Raw genomic sequence first — 22038 nt, forward strand, 5'->3', positions numbered from 1 at the left:
TGGAAAATGCAAGATCACAGACCAATGTTACCCCATTCCATGTAGTATGAGAGCCATGCTCTACACCAGCCTTTCTCAACCTTTCTACCCTGGAGGAACCCTGCAAATAACTTTTGGATCTCAAGGAACCCCTGCAAACAATGTTTTGGTCTCGAGGAACCCGTGCATATATTTTGCAGGAGGCGTGGTCTTTAAAAGTATGCGTGGCTGTTTATTTCACTACCCCCTATTACACTGCCCCTCATTATACTGTCTTCTGACCCCCCAAATTAGTGCTTATTGTTACAGTACCACCTATTATAGTGTGCTTTATATCCTTCCGCCACGATGGGGGAAAATGCCAAGGAACCCCTGCAGAGTACTCAAGGAACCCTGGTTGAGAAAGCCTGCTCTACACAGTCTATTCTATGGAGCTGAACTCCCCATCAGATAAAATCTTTGCAGGATGCTGCACACACAGATGCCCGTACACATTTAAAAGATCAGTATCTGCAAAAGATCTCTTCCTGCAATAGATCCATTCCTGCAAAATGCATTCATAGTCTATGAGATCTGCAGATCATCATACACACCTTGTTTAACAGGCAATCATCTGCAGATCAGATCCACCAGGATGGATTTTCAGATCTGCAGATGATTGCCAGATATGCAGATGAAGTCTGTTAAACAAGGTGTGTATGATGATCTGCAGATCTCATAGACTATGAATGCATTTTGCAGGAATGGATCTATTGCAGGAAGAGATCTTTTGCAGATACTGATCTTTTGAATGTGTACGGGCATCTGTGTGTGCAGCATCCTGCAAAGACTTTAGTTGTTGGGGAGTGCAGCTCCATAGAATAGATGGTGTAGGTATGGCTCTCATACTACATGGAATGGGGTAAAATTGGTCTGTGATCTTGCATTTTCCAAAGACTTTTATCTCAAGTGTGTATGCAGCATTAGCTTCAGCTTTTAGGTTGAATTACTAAAATAAATGAACTTTTGCACGATATTCTAATTTTTCATGTTTCACCTGTATTTGCAGATGGTTCATTGGAGCAAATGACATGACTTGAGTTTTCTAGACCAACTTTGGCACTTTCTTGTTTGACATTCATGATTAAGCTCTTCAATTCTTCCTCAGTTTCAGTGGGATCATCGGCATATCTCAGACAGTTAATATTGCTTTCTATGCAGACAGCATTATGTCGGGACAAAGGCAGATAGCTAGATGTGTAGATAACAAGGAGTTTGGAAACAGACTTTTTATTTATGTATTAATTGTATTCATAAAGCACCAACATAATATGCAATGCAGATACCTTAGTCCTTAATTGATTTGGTAATCGATGCTATGTGTGTGCGGTGAGGGGGGGGGGGGGGTGATGCGAATACGCTACCACATTTATTTCCTTTAACCAATACCAGTTACCTGGCAGTCCTGTTGACCTTTCTGGCACCAGTAGTGTCTGAATCACGCTCCTGAAACAAGCAGGGGGCTAATCCAGTCAGAGCACCTGATATGCATACTCATCCAGGTTCTGTGGCTAAATGTATTAGAGGCAGAGGATCTTCGGGACAGCCAGGCAACATGCATTGTTTAAAAGGAAATAAATATTTCCGCCTTCAAATCCCTCTCACCTCAGGTTCCCTTTAAGAAAAAGCTGTTCTGCCTCTGGCAATATTTTTGGCTTGTGTGTAATAATAAACAGAGGTGATCTTGTTAAACAACACACTCATCATTCTGTGCTGTCATGTCTTTATTGAACTTACAGTTAAAACAATGAAGTTCATTGATGGAAAATGGATGTGAACTTCCCGGATAAGGACACTCTGAAAAGAGTTGTAATTAGCGACAGGTATTCCAATCTATTCAGGTGCCGGTTTGATCTGACCTGTTTTATTTAATAACAAAATAGTTACTCACTCCTCAAAGCAGCTGAATTGTAATCTGACCCGATCAAAAGATTTCCTAAGTTGTCAAAAGAAGAGTCTCTTTAAAGGGAACCTGAACTGGAAATAAACTAATGATAGAAACAACTGTATCTAGCCTCCTACTCCGGGAAAAAACTTTTTAAAGGACTAAGGCCTCGTTCACATCATACGCGCTTCCGTGCGCATTTGGAAGCGCGTATGATGTGCTGAAACGCAAGAACGGCAGAAGGGCATAGACATGCTCCGGTGGGGTCCTGACCCCATCCCTCAGGTTGCCTTCACGAGCCATGACGGGGCTGGAAGAGGACTCAGAGCTGCGCAAAAATTCACATAAAAACGCATGTAAAATGCCATGCTTTTATTTTGATTTTCAGAAAATTTGCATATGATTTTCCTGATGTGAAAACGCAATGCTAGAGTGGAAACATAGCTTTAAATCTCAGTGAAATATTTAACCAGCATCTTTAGCTTTTAAACAGAAAATTAACTGTCTCTGCCTAATGACCCAGTCTTTCACACAGTCTGCACAGTTCACGGTCCCAATCTATGAACTTTTCACCTTTTTTTATCTATTCCCTGCAATCAGAAGCTGTTCTCTGCAGGAAAGAGTTTAGGCTGTAAGTAGTGAGGGTTACGCTATATTCCGTCTAGGGCCTCGATTCATCATTGTCTTTAAGATAACTTTTTCCAGTTCGTTAAATTACCAAATTTGAAGTTTATCGATTTCTAGTTGTATTCATCAAGGTTTTTCCGCATTCGGTGTGAATTCGATAAAATATCGATAACAATTCGGTAACCATTCGGTAACGTGTCGATATTTTCATTTTACAGAGGTAATTTAACACAAGGCCATAAGATTCCCATGGAATTGTGGGTAAAAGGCAGTCCTTTGAACACTACGTAGCAACATTCTGAATAGGGCTTAACACCTGGACCAGGATTCTGGAAGTGGCTTGGGACAATCCCACAATTTCGCCAGCTACGGCTTGATAGGAGCCTTTTCTAAAAAAAATATAGTGCAGCTAGCAAATTAGTTATCCCTGGAACTGCCTGTGTTCTCTTGCAAATTGGTAGTTCTAGACCTTATTCTTCCTCTTCTACGCCTTTGAATCACTCTCAGCTGATACATAACCACTTCAAATGGCTCCATCTTCTCTGTCAGCAATGATCTGACAGGAATAACGACAAAGCAGTGAAGGAGATAACTAATCCTAAATGTAACGCTAAACCACGCCCACTTTCATTTTCATGAATTGCACTTTCTTCTGTTTTAACGCATCACTAACGAATGATTACCGAATTATTACCGAATGCTTGCTAACAGCTGTAAATAAATTTGATGAATCCTGAAATCAACTTAACGAATTCGGTATTTTACCGAACTGTAGTTAACCAATTCGATAAGTCTTGATGAATCAAGGCCTAGATCCTGACTTGAGAGAAACTGTCACTGGCATACCTAAATGTTTAACACTTTCAAGGGGGGAAAAAAAGGAAAAATGAACACAGCTTTGTTATATGCAGGAATTAAAACTAGGAGAAAAAAGGCAGGCACTCAGTAAAAATCTGTGGATGTTGTGAGTGTGGCTGGCTATTGGTGTGGATCTCCAGCAGAAGCTACGTGCTCAAGACAAAAGTAGACAAGACATTGCAGGAATCTCTGAGAGGAAAAAGGCATGGATGTCTGGCACTGTAGCTTTTAATGCAAAAATAGCAAGTGTACAAGCATGTATACAAAGACATGTTCCCGTGAAGTGAAAGTACTTATCGTGCTCTGCCAGAGTGAGGGAGGCAGCTGTGGGCGCCCGACCGTTTCGCAATATGGTGAGCCTTGCTTCCTTGGAGGCTAACGTGCACTATGTGCTGGATGGGAGAGGCCATTAAAATAGCCTACTTCAGTATGAAGTCCCCGCCTACCTGCCTAGAATGGCGTGGGGCCAAACCATTGGGAGAAAGCGTGGTGCGTGTCATGACAGGCGATGTAACCACGTCACCACGTATAAATGACGCTCACGGAACTGGAGGACAGATGTGTCACTATGGCAACCTAGTCAACCTCCCTCACTCCAGCAGAGCATGATAAGTACTTTCACTTCACGGGAACATGTTTATGCGACTACTATACATGCTTGTACACTTGCTATTTTTGCATTAAAAGCTACAGTGCCAGACATTCATGCCTTTTTCCTCTCAGATATGCAGGAATGACACTGTACATACACGTTAATCATGTACGTCGTCATGTCACATGTTAGTTCAGGTACCCTTTAAGACAGGGAGCACACTTGTCTGTACAGAAAAGCATGTGTTTTAAAGTGGACCTGAACTCTTGCACAGGGCAGAAGGAAAACATAGAGAAATGCACAATGTATGTATTTAGAGAGTTTAGCCTCTCTAATTCCCCCTCATCTGTGACTAATCAGAAGTTGCAATTTGATCTCTGTCAGCTGGCTGCCACAGCAGAGCAGCTAAGCAGCTAATCACCCTACAGAAAAAAATAAAAAATAGGTGCTTACATACAGGGCTGTGGAGTCTGAGTTGAAGTCGGAGCAATTTTGGCACCCGGAGTCAGAGTTGGAGACTTCATAAACTGAGGAGTCGGGAGTTGGATGATTTTGTACAAAATTCACAGCCTTGGTAAGTATTAGACTAAGGAGTCGGAGTCAAGGAGTCGGAGTCATTTTGGGTACCTGGAGTCGGAGTTGGAGTCGGTGGTTTCATAAACTGAGGAGTCGGAGTTGGAAGGTTTTTTGTACCGACTCCACAGCCCTGCTTACATATTATACTGTCTACCAAATTTCACTGCCCCGTTTATAAAGGTATTTACAGGTGAAACTCGAAAAAATTACAATATCGTAAAAAAGCCTATGTATTTCAGTCATTCAACTTAAAAGGTGAAACTAATAAATGAAATAGGCTCATTACATGCAAAGCGAGATATTCAAGCATTTATTTGTTATAATTATGGCTTACAGCTTCTGAAAAGCCCAAAAATCAAAATCTCGGACCATTAGAATATAGTGAAAAGGTTCAATATTCTAGGCTCAAAGTGTCAGACTCTAATTAGCTAATTCATCCAAAACACCTGCAAAGGGTTCCTATTTCATATATTAGTTTCACCTTTTAACCTATTGCCCACCTCGTCACAGCGAAAGGGTGGAAAGGAGCGGCCACTAAATACAAGGGAGCGCGCATAAGTTAGCAGTGCACAGCTCGTAGCGTGCGCTGAGGATTTAACTTGCGCTGCTCAAACCAAGCTCTAGGTGTCCATCATATATTCCCATTATTCACCTCCCCTTTTACTATACAGAGTGTCCACACAGCATCCCCACACTCATGGGTCACCATAACTGGAGTGAATCAAGCCCCTAATGATATTGTGTGACAAGGGGTGGGCGGGATTGGATCAGGCCTGGCAGGTGGCTCAGGGGCCCTGAGGGTGATTTGTCTGGAAGAGGGGCATTGCGCCCCAAGTTACTTTTGCCCTAGGGCCACATTGCAGCAAGAACCGGCCCTGAAAAGGGGCAGTCAAATGTCAGTAGACAAGATAATACATAAGTACCAAAAATCTCTTTTTACCTTGAAGAGGCCTTCCTACTTCCTGCCTTGACAGGAAGGGATAGAAATTCTCACAGATGGGGATACAGGACAGCAATACAAACCCTGAGGAGATTCTAACTCCCTCCTACACAAAAATAAAACATATTTTCCTGGAATTAGAGGATTCTAAAAAAGTGATTACAAGTCCCTCAGTCTGAGGTCAATAAATTCCAAACTCTCCCTCCAGGAAGGCTGAACAGTATTCTCTGTTTCACCAGAGATGAATAAACTTGCCTATTTTGTGGCCACATCCCCAAGAAAGCAGAGAGAGAGTTTATAATTCTGACTTTATGAGGAGTGATATAACATGTCAAAAGCAATTTCGAGTTTAGGGCGTGTAGCAAGGGGATCCAATTTTCCAATTTTAAACCTCGTCTTGAAGATTAGTTGCCAAGTATTTTTGTAAACCCCATAAAGTCGTCCCTTTCCCATTGTTTGCTGTAGTTTGTGAAAAATCTGTTGCGAGATATGGAATATTTAACGCAGTCTCACAGTGGTTTCTTTACTGGTAATCCCTATGTGTGAGTAAAGGCTGGAGGCCCAGTAAAGTTTAGCCCTTCTAACCATATTTTTGTACTCGTGCCGGGCCGGGTCTTCCCTGCCTTCATCCAATTCTCTGATCAAAAGTGGTGGCAGGGAGCAATTAGGTAAATAATTGTGTCCTTGTGCCAAAGAATTAGTGTGAATCATCAGTTTTAATTGGCCCTCCCTGGCATGGAAAGTGTAAGCACCTGCAGCTTTTAATGATGTGCTGCAGAGCGGGAGAGGAGGATGTGAGGGGGAGAGAGAGATGAGTTATCTGCGAGGGGAACGGGAGCCCAAATTCTCCATCTCTGTAAACAGTAAAGATTGACTTCACCTGCAACCCCTCGGCCTCCGCGCTCCATTATCAGGACGTGAAATGTTACATGCAGTCTTTATGTTTCTGTTCAGGATGTTCTTCTATAACCAGCTCTCAGAACAGAAATAAGCCTGCCTTACCAGAATCCATGTGTTCTAGTGGCTGAGATAAACTGCTCTGTCTGCTGTCCTAGGCCACGCTCTTGGCTATAAACTTCACAGGAGTTGAGGGCTGATTTCTTCAGGTTAGATGTTGTAACTGGGAATGAAGTAAGTATGGGGGGAGCACCCCCCAACTTTGGCCTCTACCACCCCGTGTCATGTCTCCACATACCCAACCAAGCACCTTTAACACCGGCCACACCCTTTCTAGCAGTGGTGTAGCAACAGTTGGGTGCATAGGTGGCGACCACACCAGAGGATCACATCATGCCCTCTTTTAGTCTCTGCATTAGCTCTTTATTGGCGCTGTAGTTTTAATAATTACTTACATATATGTGCTTTGAGTAGTGGTAATTATTAACAAATCATCCCCTTTCCTCTGCTAACTCTTACACAATGGTAGTCTGTTTTATGTGATTATTGTACATACAGTTCTGGAAAGGGGGATTATGGCCGGTAGGTACGCCACTGCCCTCCAGGTAGCCGTCACATGAGGAGAGGCTTTGTAGGCGAGTCTGTCAATGGTTTCTCAACTAACTGGGGGCTCAATTGTAAAGCAAATTGTATGGAAAAGACGGTTTCTCAGGTCTATAATTACCTGAACACTGGCCGGTGCCTAGCCTCAGCTGGACTGCTCGTACAGCTCATGTAGCATCAAAACAAAAAAGAGACGGCACACCACTGGCTCTGCAAACTTGCTGTGTATTAAGCGAATCAAACACTACATGTTACGGATCATTGATCCTTCATCAGGTGTATAACCTGATGAAGGATCAATGATCCGTAACATGTAGTGTTTGATTCGCTTAATACACAGCAAGTTTGCAGAGCCAGTGGTGTGCCGTCTCTTTTTTGTTTTAACTGGGGGCTCACTAGATCGCAGAACAACCAAGCAATTTTCAAGAAATAGCCCTTTAGGTCCCAAGTTCTGAAACTGTAATTAATTCAGGAAAAATAATTTCCAGTGCATTTAGGCTTGCTCTGGAAAGGTCTTACATAAAAAAAGGTGAGAAAAGGATAAGAAATGAAATGATAACTCTTGAGAGACGTTTAGCACATTAGAGACTATGGCCCATATGCAATTACATTTTTCACCTGAGTGATCTCCTATCTTTTCTTCAAACTAACTTTTCAGCACTTTACAATTGAAAAAGTACCCCAAAGTTGGTGAAAAAGTACTATGATGGTGGAAGGAGTCTGACATTTATGGTTTGTAAACACGGCCCAACAAAAGTCGCGGAAAACAGATGACCACCGCCGCAGAAATGACTGTACTGACAAGGGCATTCAAAAGACTTGTTGTTTTCTGCACACCCATATTGCAAACTACCAACAATTTAAATACTGCAAGCGGAAAACGACATTAAGTATGATAGTCAGTAGAACAATGTAGTTAAAACGGAAAATGTCAATAAAACGACATTTGTACACACGTGGGTGACTACATGATATCCACCCAACAGTCGTGTGAGTTTATCGGCCAGATGGATTGGGCAAAATGCCTGATGTCAGTCGCTTGTCGTTTAGCAACGTTTTTGCACACAGTTGTCATCCAACATGGCAAAATCTGTTGCTTTTTGGACGTATTAAACGACTTTAGTGTGTGTACAAGGCTTCATGCATGGTGGTCAGTCAAATGTTTCACTTTTTATTTCAATTTGTTTTACATAATGCAGCACATTGCAGGGAAGATAGGATGATACAACAGGTTTGCACGCTGCCTGTAACATTATTCCCTCTTGTTCCCCCAGGATCAGAATCCATTTGATGGTTCCGGGCCTTATGATCATCTGACTCGCTCCGAGGTGGAGCGGGAGCTGCTCAAGCACAAGGAGCTTGTGAAGAAGAAAGACAGCCACATTCGGGAGCTAGAGGACTACATTGACAACTTGTTGGTACGGGTGATGGAGGAGACACCCAGCATTTTGCGGGTGCCCTACGTGCCTTCCAGGAAAGCTGGAAAATTCAACCAGAGTTAGCCAGCTGCCATTATGGTCAAGCTGAGAAGCTGCCAAGTCTTCCCTGAGCTCCTGAAGGCGCCCACAGTTCTCACTGCCCAGTCTCTGGACAATGGTCAGTGACTTGCATTAAATTGAGCCATGAAAAATAAAAAAAGTAGTTCGCTGGTCAAATCCTCCGGTGGAATGAAGAATAGGGGACAGAGAAAATTCTCTTCGCTGCATTATAAACCCCCAGGGGGGTCCTGTGAGCACAGCCTCTGTTACGTGGTGCTACCTGCTGGAGAAGGACTTTGTTCTTCATAGACATGACAGCTTTGTGTGTTTTTGAGTGTATGTTTGGGGGGAGGGGGGTTCAGTTGATTCCGTTATTTATGAGGACTAAACGTAAAGGTAAGAATAAGAACTTGCTGGTGGCGGAGACTTCATTTCCAGTGACAGTCACTTTGTGCAATATCCACGCCGATGTATCTATTCTGCTGGACTATCCTTTCACCTTCCCTGGCCAGTTCTGCTGGTCTTCCGCTCATAGTATTATATTTATACACTACAGGGCTTACTGATGATTGTATTACGGTACCAATGTCACACTGAATCTAAGAAATGCTGCAGTTTTTAGGGGGTCACTTTTTAGTGTTATAACTGACAAATTAAAGAATGTGATGGACTACGTGTGTAATTGTATGGTGCAATCACAAGACAATGGGGTTGTGGAACACTGGAGAATACAGGAAGAACTTTTTTTACTTAAAGAGAACCTGTAACAAAAAAAAAAGTTCCCTTGGGGGGTACTCACCTTGGGAGGGGGAAGCCTCAGGGTCCCAATGAGGCTTCCCCCTCCCCTGTAGCTGCAGGCAGTCCAGCGCTGGCTCCCCCGAAGTGTCCCGGAATTCTCCCTCGACAAGCGCTGATAACCGCTGATTTATTTACCTCTCCTGGCTCCAGTGGGGGCGCTGTTGCGGCTCGCCGCGCGGAGATAGGTGAAAATAGCCGATCTCCGTCAGGTCCACTCTACTGCACAGGAGACTTGCGCCTGTGCAGTAGAGCGGCCCAACGGAGATCGGTTATTTTCGCCTATCTCCTTGTGGAGAGCCGATTCTGCGCTGGAGCTAAATATTTACATCACAGCCATTCCGGGAGTATTTTCGCCACCGCCGTGGGACCGAAGAGGACGGGGGAAGTCTCAATAGGATCCGGAGGCTTCCCCCACCCGAGGTGAGTACCCCCCAGGGGAGGTTTTCTTCATTACAGGTTTTCTTCAACCACTTCGCATCCAGACCTTCTTTTCCCCTTATGGACCAGAGCAGTTTTGACGCTTTAGCCATGTCCCTATTTAAACAGCCATAACTTTATCCCTACTCACGACACCTAAATGATCTAGGTATCGTTTTTTTCAAGACACACTGGACTTTCGGGGGGGGGGGGGGGGTATTTTGACCCAAGAAAAAAAAATTCTATGCATTTTAATGGGAAAAAGAGGGGGGAAATGAAAAATTGCATTAATCCTTAGGTTTCGCCAATTCTAGTCAAAAATAAAAAATGCTACAGTAGATAACAAACATGCCACCAGTATTACGTCCCCCAAGGATAGATAGCCAGGCGTGTCCCCAGTATCAGCCCCCCAGTATAGCCAGATCTGTCCCCCGTATTTGCTAGCTTCCCATATAGACAGATGCGCCCCCCCCCGGAATAGGGCCCACCATTATAGCAAGATGTGTCCCCGGGATCAATGTTCCCCATTGTAGCCAGATGTGCCCCCAGGATTAGTGCCCCCTCCCCATTATAGCCAAATGTGCCCCCAGTGTTAGGTTATGGCCCCCAGGACCATCAGATGTGCCCCCCATTATTAATTCCCCACACCCTGAGTCCCAAAATACATTTCAACCCCCCCCCCCCTTTCGGAACATTACCCCCACCCTCCGTTATGGGTAGCCAAATGTGCCCCCCCCCCTTACTACTCTGCCCCCTCCGTTGCCAGATCAATAAAAACATGCCCCTGCAAGCAGAATATCTCACCTTACCTGGTTCCTGCGATCATCCTTCAGCCCCAGCTTCCATTCACCGCGCTGCACTCAGCCCTGTGATACCGGGTCACGGCTTGATGACGTCATCAAGCCGGGACCCAGATGTTCGGCATCACAGGGCAGCATGCACCGCGGTGAATGGAAGCTGGGGCTGAAGGATGATCGCAGGAACCAGGTAAGGTGAGATATTATCCTTGCAGGGGCACTTTTTTATCGATCTGGCGCGGAGGGGGAGAGATGAAGGATCACTGCTGTTTGCTACAGCGGTGATCGTTCATCCGCAGGGGGGGGGGGGGGGGGGGGGGGTCACTAATTGGCTACAAGGGAACATTTTCCCTTTCACTAATTAGTAAGGCAGCTGACAGTGTCGGAGGGTGCGCGCTGAAGCGCACCCGATCGTGCACAGCAGGGCTGCAAGAAAGTCAGTATATCTACATCATTGTGGCTTGGAAGGTGCCAGAGATGACGTAGATATACTGTAGCAGTGGACAAAGTGGTTAATATATCTGTGCTGTATATTGTTGCAAAGGCACAAGCTCCGATTCCCTGGTCTTTCAGCAATCCTTGCTATAATCTGATATGACTCAGGTGAGGGTTGTACATTTTGAGCACCTTATAGAGACCTTTAAAAAAAAAAAAAAACCCTTCAGATTTGAAACTTACCTAAGTAGAGGGAAGTAGGCCTGAACGATTTTAGAAAAAAATTGAATTGAGCGATTTCAGTCTTAAATTTCCATTTGATTCACGACTTGCTTCAAATCAAGCTTTGTCCCCCCTTCCTGTGCCTGTTTGTTCCCCCTCTGTCTCTCTTTGTGCCCCCTTTGCCTCTTTATGCTTCCTCTGGGTCTCTCTCTTGCCCCCTTTGTTTCTCTATGCCCGCTCTGTCTCTCTCTCTGTGCCCGTTCTGTCTCTGTGGCCACTATGTGTCTCTCCTGTCCCTTAAGCTGCATCAGTTCTGGACATTACTTCAAGCAAGAGTCCAGGGATGCCCGTCTATCCACTTCACCTCCTGCAGACTCTAATGCATGGAATACTTCCTGTATGTCATGTGACATACAGGAACCTGGAGTTCTGCCAAGCACAAGAGTCGGCAGACGGTGATAGAGGACGGACAGCATTGGACTCGTGTGAAAGATATGTCCAACGCTGCGGGCCGCACGCGCCGTCACTTTGGGAAAGTTTGAAGCCACTTCTTCAAACTTTCCCCATGTGGAAATTACGTGATCACGATAATTGCCACTTTGCCGATTCCAAAATTGTGATCTTGGTGATGGCGATTTTGATTTAAATTCCATTTATCTTTCAGGCCTAGAGGGAAGGCTCTGGATCGGGTGTATCTGAGCAATATAGCACCCATGGCAAGCACTGAATTCCCCCCCCCCCCCCCCCCAGTACTAATAGGTAGCCAGATGTGCCCACCAGTACTCTGTATCCAGAGGCGCCCCCAATTAGGACAGAGGTGTCCCTCCAGTATAATTATCCAGAGGTATCCTCCCCAGTATAAGTACCCCTACCCCAGTGTAGGTTATGAGATTTGTCCCCAGTAGCCCCCCCCCCCCCCCTCTTAGTATAGGTAGCCGCCCTCCCTCCCCCATTAAGCATTACAAATGTGTCACTGGCAACAAAAGAGAGGACACACAGTACCCGTGTGGCACAGTTCATGTGACCAGTGATGTCACTTCAGCATAAGAAGTGCTCCATGTCTGTGGTCACTGGCACCCTCTCTCTCTCTCTTAAGTCACCGCTGATTTGAGGTCTAAATGAGGGGGAGGCATGGGGGCAGGTATGGTGGTGCAGCACAGGGGCAGGCATGGTGCCCATAGCGCTGTGCCACCCATGGCAAGAGCCATGCCTGCACCCCTCTATACACCACTGCGCTTGATAGTATAGGGCCTTCCGTGCGGCTCTTTGTCCCTCTACTGTCAGCCGGTAAAGCTGTTTGACCAAACAGCTCTTTGGAACTACTCATGACCCAGGGTAATTCTGAGGATGAGTGCATTGCTACTGCATGTGTGGGAGTCCTATCTCGCACATGCACGGTAGCGCTGTACTTGTCCTCAGAACTTCTCTGGGACACCAGTAGTTCCAAAGAGCTGTTGACCGAGTAGGTTGAACAGCTTTACCGTCTGTCAGCAATGGAACAGGAAGGCTCTATACTATCCATAGCATCCCTTCTACTCCAGGTAAGCATCAAACCTAAAGTGAATTGAACTCCCATTAGGCTCTAACCTACACATTTCATCGCACTGAGTCCTCAGAGTTCTTAGGATCTCTGGTGAAGAAGTACCTAACACTTCAAGGGTAAAATTAGAGGTTCCCAGCGCCCACTGAAGTACCCAAAAATCCTTATTAGTTCTCCAGAGAGTATGTTGCCATTAATCCTGTGCAAATAGAGTGAACTCAGTCTGGTCACCAGAGATCTTTTTTTTTTTAAACAGTGTGATCCAGTCACAGGGTCAGGAGCCAAGAAAATCGTCCCCTGACTGTCTTACGAAGCTCTGCTTTCATACCAACAGCAAAGTGAGTGGGTTGCAGCGACGTGAGAGCTTCATGAACGTTACTGATAAGGAAAGGATTAAAATGTCCTGGAGACGACGATTAGTCAAAGTTTTATACATACCTGGGGCTTCCTCCAGCCCCATCCACACGGATCACTCCCACACCGTTCTCCGTTTTCTGCACCGGGTCCCGCAAGTTCGGCCAGTCTGAGCAAACGCAGTGCGCTCCCTCCGTCACTCTGGTGGAGAATAGTACTGCGCCTGCGCAATTACTATTTTCCACCTGCGAGAGCGCTTGCACAGACTTGCCGTGGCTGGCCAAGCTTACGGGACCTGTTAATGAAGACGGAGAAGGCTGAGGAAGGTGACGTGCGAGCGACCTGTGTGAATGGGGCTGGAGGTAGCCCCAGGTATGTATAAAACTGACTAATCATCGTCTCTAGTTTCCTTTAAGGAGGTGCTCTAAAAGAGATTTGCTCTGTTTTATTGGTCTAGATTGACTGAGGTTTTACACCCTGTATGGATTCTTTGAGATCTGGTACTCCGATCGGGAGTTTAACCTGAATTTTTAGAGGGTGTCGGCAGCTCATCTCCACGTTTCTCAATACAGCTTGACCTGCATTATATAAATGATGCAGAATTTCAAATCTATATTTCACAGCCCTGGCACAAATTAAGAGCTCCTTGGACTCTCATCCACGAACTTTGTTAACCTGAAATTATTAGTCATTTACAAGTTCTCTTTAGCAATAAAGAGGCACTGTAACGGCATATAGTAGAATGCAGTAAATAATTCAGGACACCCACTTTTACTTTAAATATCCTGATTTCAGCATCAGAAACACTTCCTATATTGGTATGTAGCTTCGCTCTCCCACTAAACCTAGGTTGTTTATTATGCGTAATTCTCCCCCAGAGAATTCTGTGAGACTAGAGATTTTTTTTCTACTGGCTTTAAAACTCTCAGTGAAAAACATTCTGCAGAGATCATCTGCCAGTGTTAAAGATATTGCCGCATGTGGTAAATGTAAGAGTGTAAATCGGGGAAAGGAGAGATATTTACAATGGGCAAACAATGAGAAAATAATTTATAAATGAATAATGTAAAAAAAAAAAAAAAAGCAGTAATAAAAAAAGGAAAACATTTTATTCATTATGTTATTTTGATTACAGTTCCTCTTTAAAGAGAACCAGAGACGAAGCACACTCCCTCATGTATTTTATCCTATATATCAATTGGAACATGACAGTAAACACCTACACTGCTCTTTGTTTCCTTTTTCACTGCTCATTTTGCCTGTTATCAGCTCTGATAAGAATCCCCGACTGAGCATTCAGTCTAGCTTTGCTCTAAATGATTATAGCTGAGTCAGTCTTCTGTGATGCCTTTTCAAGCCCAAGCCTACTCCCTCCTGGCTCTGCTTTCCTGCTATGTATCCTTGTAGCAGGAAAGCAGAGCCAGGAGGGGGCAGGCTTGGGCTTGAAAAGACATCACAGAAGACTGACTCAGCTATAATCAATACGGGCAGGCGAAGCTAGACTAACCTTCCGGTTAGACTAGACTAGCGGTCCGCATGTGAGCCAGTTTCTTTATAGCGTTTGATGGTTTTTGAGACTGCATTTGGGGACACTTTCAAAGTTTGCCCAATTTTTCGGACTGACTGAGAAGGCCAAGAGTGTGCAAAACAGTAATCAAAGCAAAAGGTGGCTGCTTTGAAGAACCTAGAATATGACATATTTTCAGTTGTTTCACACTTTTTGGTTATGTACTATACTTCCACATGTGTTAATTCATAGTTTGGATGTCTTCAGTGTGAATCTACAATGTTCATAGTCATGAAAATAAAAAAAAAACTCTTTGAATGAGAAGGTGTGTCCAAACTTTTGGTCTGAACTGTATATGGTAAAATATGAGGGTGCTTCGTCTCTGGTTCTCTTTAAATACATTGCATTCTCAGTCACGAGGAGGGGGTGCAAACGGAATGCTAGTAAGAGAAAAGCCCAAAGCAACCAAATCTGAGCTGTCATTCTTCTGGGTCTTGGTACACTATGGTCTCCAATACTGTGAACATTGCATCTTCTCCCTACACAATTCCACTCTCAGTTAATACTGTAGAATCCTTTTAGAGTAAAGTCCAAGGGACCGGCCAGAGTAGTTTACTTTATCAGACCTTGTGATATTTACAGGATATCCAAGGCAATAGATAAAAACTAGGTTTGCTTACCTGAGGCTTCTTGCAGCTCCTCGAAGTCACTTGTCTCCCTTGCCGCAACTTCTCCCAGGTCCTGGGACAGCCTCTGAAGTATCACAGACCCCGATGGGTCAGCGTCTTCTGCTTGTGCAAGCGCAAACTCACCCACGTCATCAGGAGCAGTACACTCCCAGTGATGAGCAGAAGACGCCAATCCATTAGGGGTCAAGGACAGTGCTGGGCCGAAATTACGCATTAGCGTAATTACGCATCGTAATTCACTACAAATGCACCGTAAGCGTTACGTGTAAGGTTACGGTATTACACGTAATTAATTACGCGTAGACCGTAGGTTACGTTATTACGCGTAACAAATTACGCGTAAGGCCGTAAACTCCTATTGAAATTACACAGTCTGCCGTAATCGCGTAATATTACGCTCCCGTATAATATAAAAAAGCCGCCGACTTTAAGGGTTAATAGCAAAGCCCCCTTAAGTGCTAAGAGCCTCAAATTTGGAGAATATATTAAGGAGATCAGAAGGAATAAGAGAAATTTTTTTTTCAAAAAGACCTTATAGTTTTTGAGAAAATCGATTTTAAAGTTTCAAAGGAAAAATATATCCATTTAAAAACCCGCCGACTTTAACGGTTAATAGCAAAGCCTGCTTAAAATTTAGGAACACCAAATTCCCAGGGTATATTAAGGGGACCAGTGGGAATAAGAGGAAAAAATTGGGGTGGACAGCGGGAGCCGGCGGGGACTTAGCGTCCTGCAAGGACGCGTAAATGTATGCGGCGGCTGAGCGGCGAGTGACGTCGGGTGCGGCGTAGTTACAATGTAACAAAGTTGTTACATTGTAATAACTTTGTTACATTGTAACTGATAGAACATTTCCGAGGCTATTGCGAGAGATCATTTATTTAAAGGGACAGGTAAGTATTAATGGTTAATTAAGAATATTAAAGGACTTTTTTCGTGGTATTCTTTTTAGTTCAATTAAAATACTTTTTGTAAGTGTTTGTGTGTTTATTTACTTTTAACTCTTAAAGGAAATGGGTAAGAGGTACAAGTACCCCTATACTCATTTCTCCTGGGGGGGGGGGGGGCATCTGGGGGACCCCTTTTTAAAGGGGACTCCCAGATGCCACCATGAACCCCCCCCCCCCCAGGAAATTGCGGCCTCCACCTCCACCGCCCATCGGAGGTGGAGAAGAGCCCCTTGTCCTTGGATTGGACAAGGGCTCGGAGGGGGAGGGGAAAGCTTGGCTGCCCCTCCCCTTCCGAGACCCCCCAATCCATGGACCATGCGGGCTGGTATAGTCAGGGTGCGGAGCCCCACGCGGCCGGTGCTCCGCATTCTGGCTATCCCAGCCTGGATGGGGGACAAGGGGTTAAAGAGGTCTGGGAGGGTGGACCCCACGTCGTTTTTTTTTTTATATTTCCCACACTCAGAACGAAGTAAGTAAAACTCTTCCCACTTGGGGGAATCTATGAAAATAATACACTATTGTTACCTGTGCAAAAAAAACTGACATTTTCCGCATTTAAAAGACATTTTTGCCCTTGAAACTTAAAAATCGATTTTCTCAAAAACTATAAGGTCTTTTTGAAAAAATCTTATTCCCACTGATCCCCTTAATATACCCTGGGAATTTGGTGTTCCTATATTTTAAGCAGGCTTTGCTATTAACCGTTAAAGTCGGCGGGTTTTTAAATGTATATATTTTTCCTTTGAAACTAACATCGATTTTCTCAAAAACTATAAGGTCTTTTTGAAAAAAAAATTTCCTCTTATTTCTTCTGATCTCCTTAATATATTCTCCAAATTTGAGGCTCTCAGCAATTAAGGGGGCTTTGCTATTAACCCTTAAAGTCGGCGGCTACCTAACATTGATCCATGCGTCAACTTTTCCGCTTGGGAGCATTGCCTTACGCATTAATTGCTAGTAGGAAACTACGCGTATGGAATTAAAGCAATACATCATATAGTAGAGGATGGGAAACTCATGTCATTTAATCAACTTAAACAGCTCTACTCCCTTAAAAATAATATGTTCTTCCGTTATCTCCAGGTCAGCCATGCCTTCCGCTCACAATTTCCCGGAGGCAGAATACTCAACCTAGGCTCCTGCCACTTAGAAACTACACCAATGACGCGAATCATAGAAAAAACACTATCCACAATATATTATGAGCTACTGTATACTGAAACTAAAGGGTGGGATAAATGTAAACATAAGTGGAATGAGGATATTGTAGGAATCGATAGCCAAGACTGGGAGGATATCTTGGAGAACTTTATCAAGCTTCCGATATGTTCTAGAGATAGACTGATTCAAGTTAAGTTCCTGCATAGGACGTACATGACCCCAGTATGAATGAACAGCATTTCACGTGCAAACAGTGCTACTTGCCCTAAATGCAATCAACAAGACGGTACCTTTTTTCATGTATTTTGGCAATGCCCTGTCATCGCTACGTTTTGGACTGAAGTTTTCCAGATAATTAACGCCATTTTAACCGTCCAACTTGTTCCTGATCCCAAGTTGGCGCTCCTGGGGATACTAGGCGAAACCTCCCTCAATAAGCATGCTCAGTATTTAATCCAACTACTTACTTTTTATGGCCGCAAAGAAATACTAAGAGTATGGAAGGGCGCTGGGGGCCCCTCGATCAATCATTGGAAGAAAACAGTGAACCAATCTTTGACATTATATAAACTGACCTATTTGAGTAGAAATTGTCCAAATAAATTTGAAAAAATTTGGTCTCCATGGACTGGTAATCCAGATATTACTTCTGACACTCCTTCCTAAACGAAAGTAATAATCTTTAATATTAATAACTTTAATCTGGTTGTAATGCCTGGTGGTGTGGTGCTGGGCGGCGGGGGTGGAGGCGACCTAACTAACCTGTTCTTCCCTTCCTCTGTTTATCTTCTCTTCTCTCTTTTTAAGCTATATACCCTGCATTAATACAGAGGTTATAATTTGATGGGACTATAATTAAGTTCGGACGAAGTATCTAATGCTCCTGATACAATTTGGGCTCCCTGGACTCTATGAACAATTCTTAAAAGAATCTCTAGGAAGGAGCCACTATGTACTAGAATATCCTGTATTATGATTTATGATATTGTTGACCTCTGATTGTATCTAAGCTTAATTCTGTCCTGTTGTGGCCTCTCGGCACTGTTTTGTTGTATTAAAATCAATAAAATGATTTGTTAAAAAAAAAAGGAAATTATGCGTAAGGCAATAACGTAACAACCTGCATTACGTATTCTTACGCGTAATTGCGTAAGGGCCATGCGTAATTACAGACCTGAACCGTCGATAAATGTCTACGCCATAAGCGTAATTCCGTAATGCGTAATAGCGTAAAATTACGCGTAATGATCCGTAAGCGTAGTTTTTTCCATTACGACCAGCACTAGTCAAGGATACTTCAGAGGCTGTAAGCAAGACCCGGGAGAAGAGTGAAGCTGTGGCGAAAGACTCACGTGACTTCTAGGGGCTGGAAGAACCTGCAGGTAAGTAAAGCCAGTTTTTAGCCATCGCCTCGGATATCCTTTAAGCACATGAAGTATACTATCTTATTGTATCTTAGTTCAGTCAATATTTGTGAGTCGTTTTTTCTGTTTCAAGCGAGCACAGACAGTGTCTGAGCTATATCAAAGAACTCAGTGCTTAATATGCAGGGATTTGCATGCTATAATCACACAACAGCTTGCTCAGGTCTCACCACTTAATGCTCCTCTGTTCACATTTTTGTGCAGCCTGGATGATGCTGTAGTGTTGCAGCCATGCACAACCCAGTCACAGATGACAGGCAATTATCTCAGTAATCATGCAGCAGCTTGCACAGGAAGCATAGGTCTCACCACTTAATGCAGGGACAGTATTGATAGTGTGCTCCTCTGTTCACATTACTGTGCAGCCTGGATGATGCTGTAGTGCTGCAGCCATGCACAAGTCAGTCACAGATGACAGGCAATTCCCTCAGTAATCAGACAGCAGCTTACACAGGAAGCATAGGTCTTGCCAGGTAATGCAGGGACAGTACTGATAGTGTGCTCCTCTGTCCATATTTCTGTGCTTCCTGGATGATGCTGTAGTGTTGGAGCCATGCACAAGCAAGTCACAGTTGACAGGCAATTCCCTCAGTAATCAGACAGCAGCTTACACAGGAAGCATAGGTCTTGCCAGGTAATGCAGGAACAGTACTGATAGTGTGCTCCTCTGTCCACATTTCTGTGCAGCCTGAATGATACTTTAATGTTGCAGCCATGCACAACTCAGCCACAGATGATCGGTAATTCCCTCAGTAATCAGACAGCAGCTTACACAGGAAGCATAGGTCTTGCCAGGTAATGCAGGGACAGTACTGATAGTGTGCTCCTCTGTCCACATTTCTGTGCAGCACGGATGATACTGTAGCATTGCAGCCATGCACAAGCCAGTCACAGATGAAAGGCAATTCTCTCAGTAATCATGCAGCAGCTTACACAGGAAGCATAGGTCTTGCCTGGTAATGCAGTGACAGTACTGATAGTGTGTGCCTCTGTCCACATTTCTGTGCAGCATGGATGATACTGTAGCATTGCAGCCATGCACAAGCCAGTCACAGATGACAGGCAATTCCCTCAGTAATCATTCAGCAGCTTACACAGAAAGCATAGGTCTGGTGCTTTTGAGGTCATCCACACAAGCCCAGAGTACCATGCTGATAGCGAGCAGGCTAAAAGTGGCTGCCAACCCGCCCATAGCTCTCCGACTGAAATATGACGCATTTGCCCACCTACTTTCCAACATAGTCGGATACAGAATATCACAAGGGCCAAAAAAAACAGAGTTTAGTATACCAGTGGTTACTTCCATTTACTTATAATGATGCTTAGCCGGGACCAAGACATTTAGTGTACTATACCCAAAGTTTTACTATATCAGAATTTATATAATGGCATTATACTGTATCTTCAGCTGCAGGAAGTGATGTCATGGCAGCGAGAAGCCGATCTGTCAGCATGCTGGATCAGTAACATGTCCAGTCTGCAAACTTCTAACAAACAACCACAAGATGATATTTTATTTTCAAGTAAAGGAGTACATCTAATCGCGCAGCACCCAATACCTTTACGGTATATATGTCTCTAGTTCAGAATCTCTGTATTACTCCTAATAATCTTTGGAGCTAAATAACAGAATGTCCTCTGTCATCAGCCTCAGCTACACTTTGTAATATTAAGTACGGTCTAATTGTAGCCGGGTTCAGTTACCAGCAATACAAGGGGAGGCATTACGCTGCACAGTTCATTGTCTGTCCTGTCCTGTCACAAGCTCGGTAATGGGAAGCCCTCGTAAACCTGCCCGGCAGAGAAGGGACACATCTGTCACTAACTTGTCTTTCCCACGTCGCCGCTTTCCGTCGCAGCCGTTCTCTTCTTCAGGGAGACTTAAAAGTTACAGAAAAAAAATGTCAAACGCAGCAGTGACTAATTGTGAGACGGAAAATACTGAGACGCTTCTGCTGGAGTCTAATATATGGCAAGCTTTTTCTTGGTTTTGAATACTGTATACGTGATTCTCAACTGGTGTAACACGAGGGATTCTCCTCCAGATTGGGTGAGGGCAGTATTATGATTACCATGGCTGCGATACTCCCAGCGTGTTCACAAAATCTTATCCTTAAAGGGAATCTGAAGTGAAAATAAACGTATAATATAATGATTAGTATGTGCAGTACAGCCAGGGCCGGCCGTAGACTTTTTGCCGCCTGAGGCAAAAATAGAAAAAAATCGCCGCCCCCTCCCCCCAAGCCGTGGGGGGAGGGGAGAGCGCCGAGCTGGAGGGGTATTGGGCCTAGTGGCGGGGAGGGGGGTCGGACCCCCCCTCCCTCGCCTGGGTCCCCCGATCTGCGCTCCCCTCCAGCGTTAAGTACAAGCCTGCATTATGCATATGATGAAGAGGCAACGGGCGGGGGAATCACTCACCTCTTCCGCGTTCCATCGCGTGCTCCACTGACGTCACTTCCTGCAACGCCGCCCACTGCATTGTAAGTGGGCGGCCTTGCAGGAAGTGATGTCAGTGGAGCGCACAATGGAACGCGGAAGAGATGAGTGATTCCCCCGCCCGTTGCCTCTTCATCATATGCAGGCTTGTACTTAACGCTGGAGCGGAGCGCAGATCGGGGGACCCAGGCGAGGGAGGGGTCCGACCCCCTTTCTGCACGCTACCCCTCCAGCTCGGCGGGCGGCCCCCAGCGCATAGACAGGCGGGTGCCGCCCCCCCAGATCTGCTGCCTAAGGCAAATGTTTCACCCCGCCTCATGAGCGGGCCGGCCCTGAGTACAGCTAAGAAATAAAACATTAGAAGCACGGATATGAGTCTCATATTGTTTCCAGTGCAGGAAGAGTTAAGAAACTCCAGTTGTTATCTATGCAAAAGAACCACTGATCTCTCCGACTTTCAAAGATGCAGAGAGCTCTGTCTTCTGAAGCTTATTATCTCAAATTCCTGTCACTGTATTTTGTTTATTCTGCAGAAGAAAGTTCAAAAGTTCAGTAGCCTGCTCTGTGAAATCATTTAGAATGCTGAGTGTAGTCTGTGAACTGCAAATATTAGAATGATGCAATGTTATAAAAAAAAAAAAAAAAAAACTATATTACTGAAAATAAAATTATGAGACTATTTTCTTTGCTACTAATCTTCTATTAACTATCCGTACTGCACAACCATTATATCATAATTTTTTTCCGCTTCAGTGTCAATTTATTGTACCGGAGCAGGTTTACAGCCAAGATGGGAAGACGACATTCAGAACTGTTTGCTGTAAAGTAGGATTC

At 44.4% G+C, this 22038-nt stretch overlaps 1 protein-coding gene across 3 annotated transcripts in view; it reads left to right on the plus strand.

The window, feature by feature from the left end:
* The window catches only part of RAB11FIP2 (RAB11 family interacting protein 2), an 88302-nt gene extending 79157 nt beyond the window's left edge, over positions 1-9145 (plus strand). For all 3 annotated transcript variants that reach the window (XM_068255274.1, XM_068255275.1, XM_068255273.1), the window contains one exon: positions 8271-9145. In XM_068255274.1, the coding sequence (XP_068111375.1) occupies positions 8271-8498 (228 nt within the window). In that variant the 3' untranslated portion in view covers positions 8499-9145. The remainder of the gene's footprint in view (positions 1-8270) is intronic.
* The last annotated feature ends 12893 nt before the right edge of the window (positions 9146-22038 follow it).

This window comes from Hyperolius riggenbachi, chromosome 10 (assembly GCF_040937935.1).
Source record: "Hyperolius riggenbachi isolate aHypRig1 chromosome 10, aHypRig1.pri, whole genome shotgun sequence".
NCBI lineage: Eukaryota > Metazoa > Chordata > Amphibia > Anura > Hyperoliidae > Hyperolius > Hyperolius riggenbachi.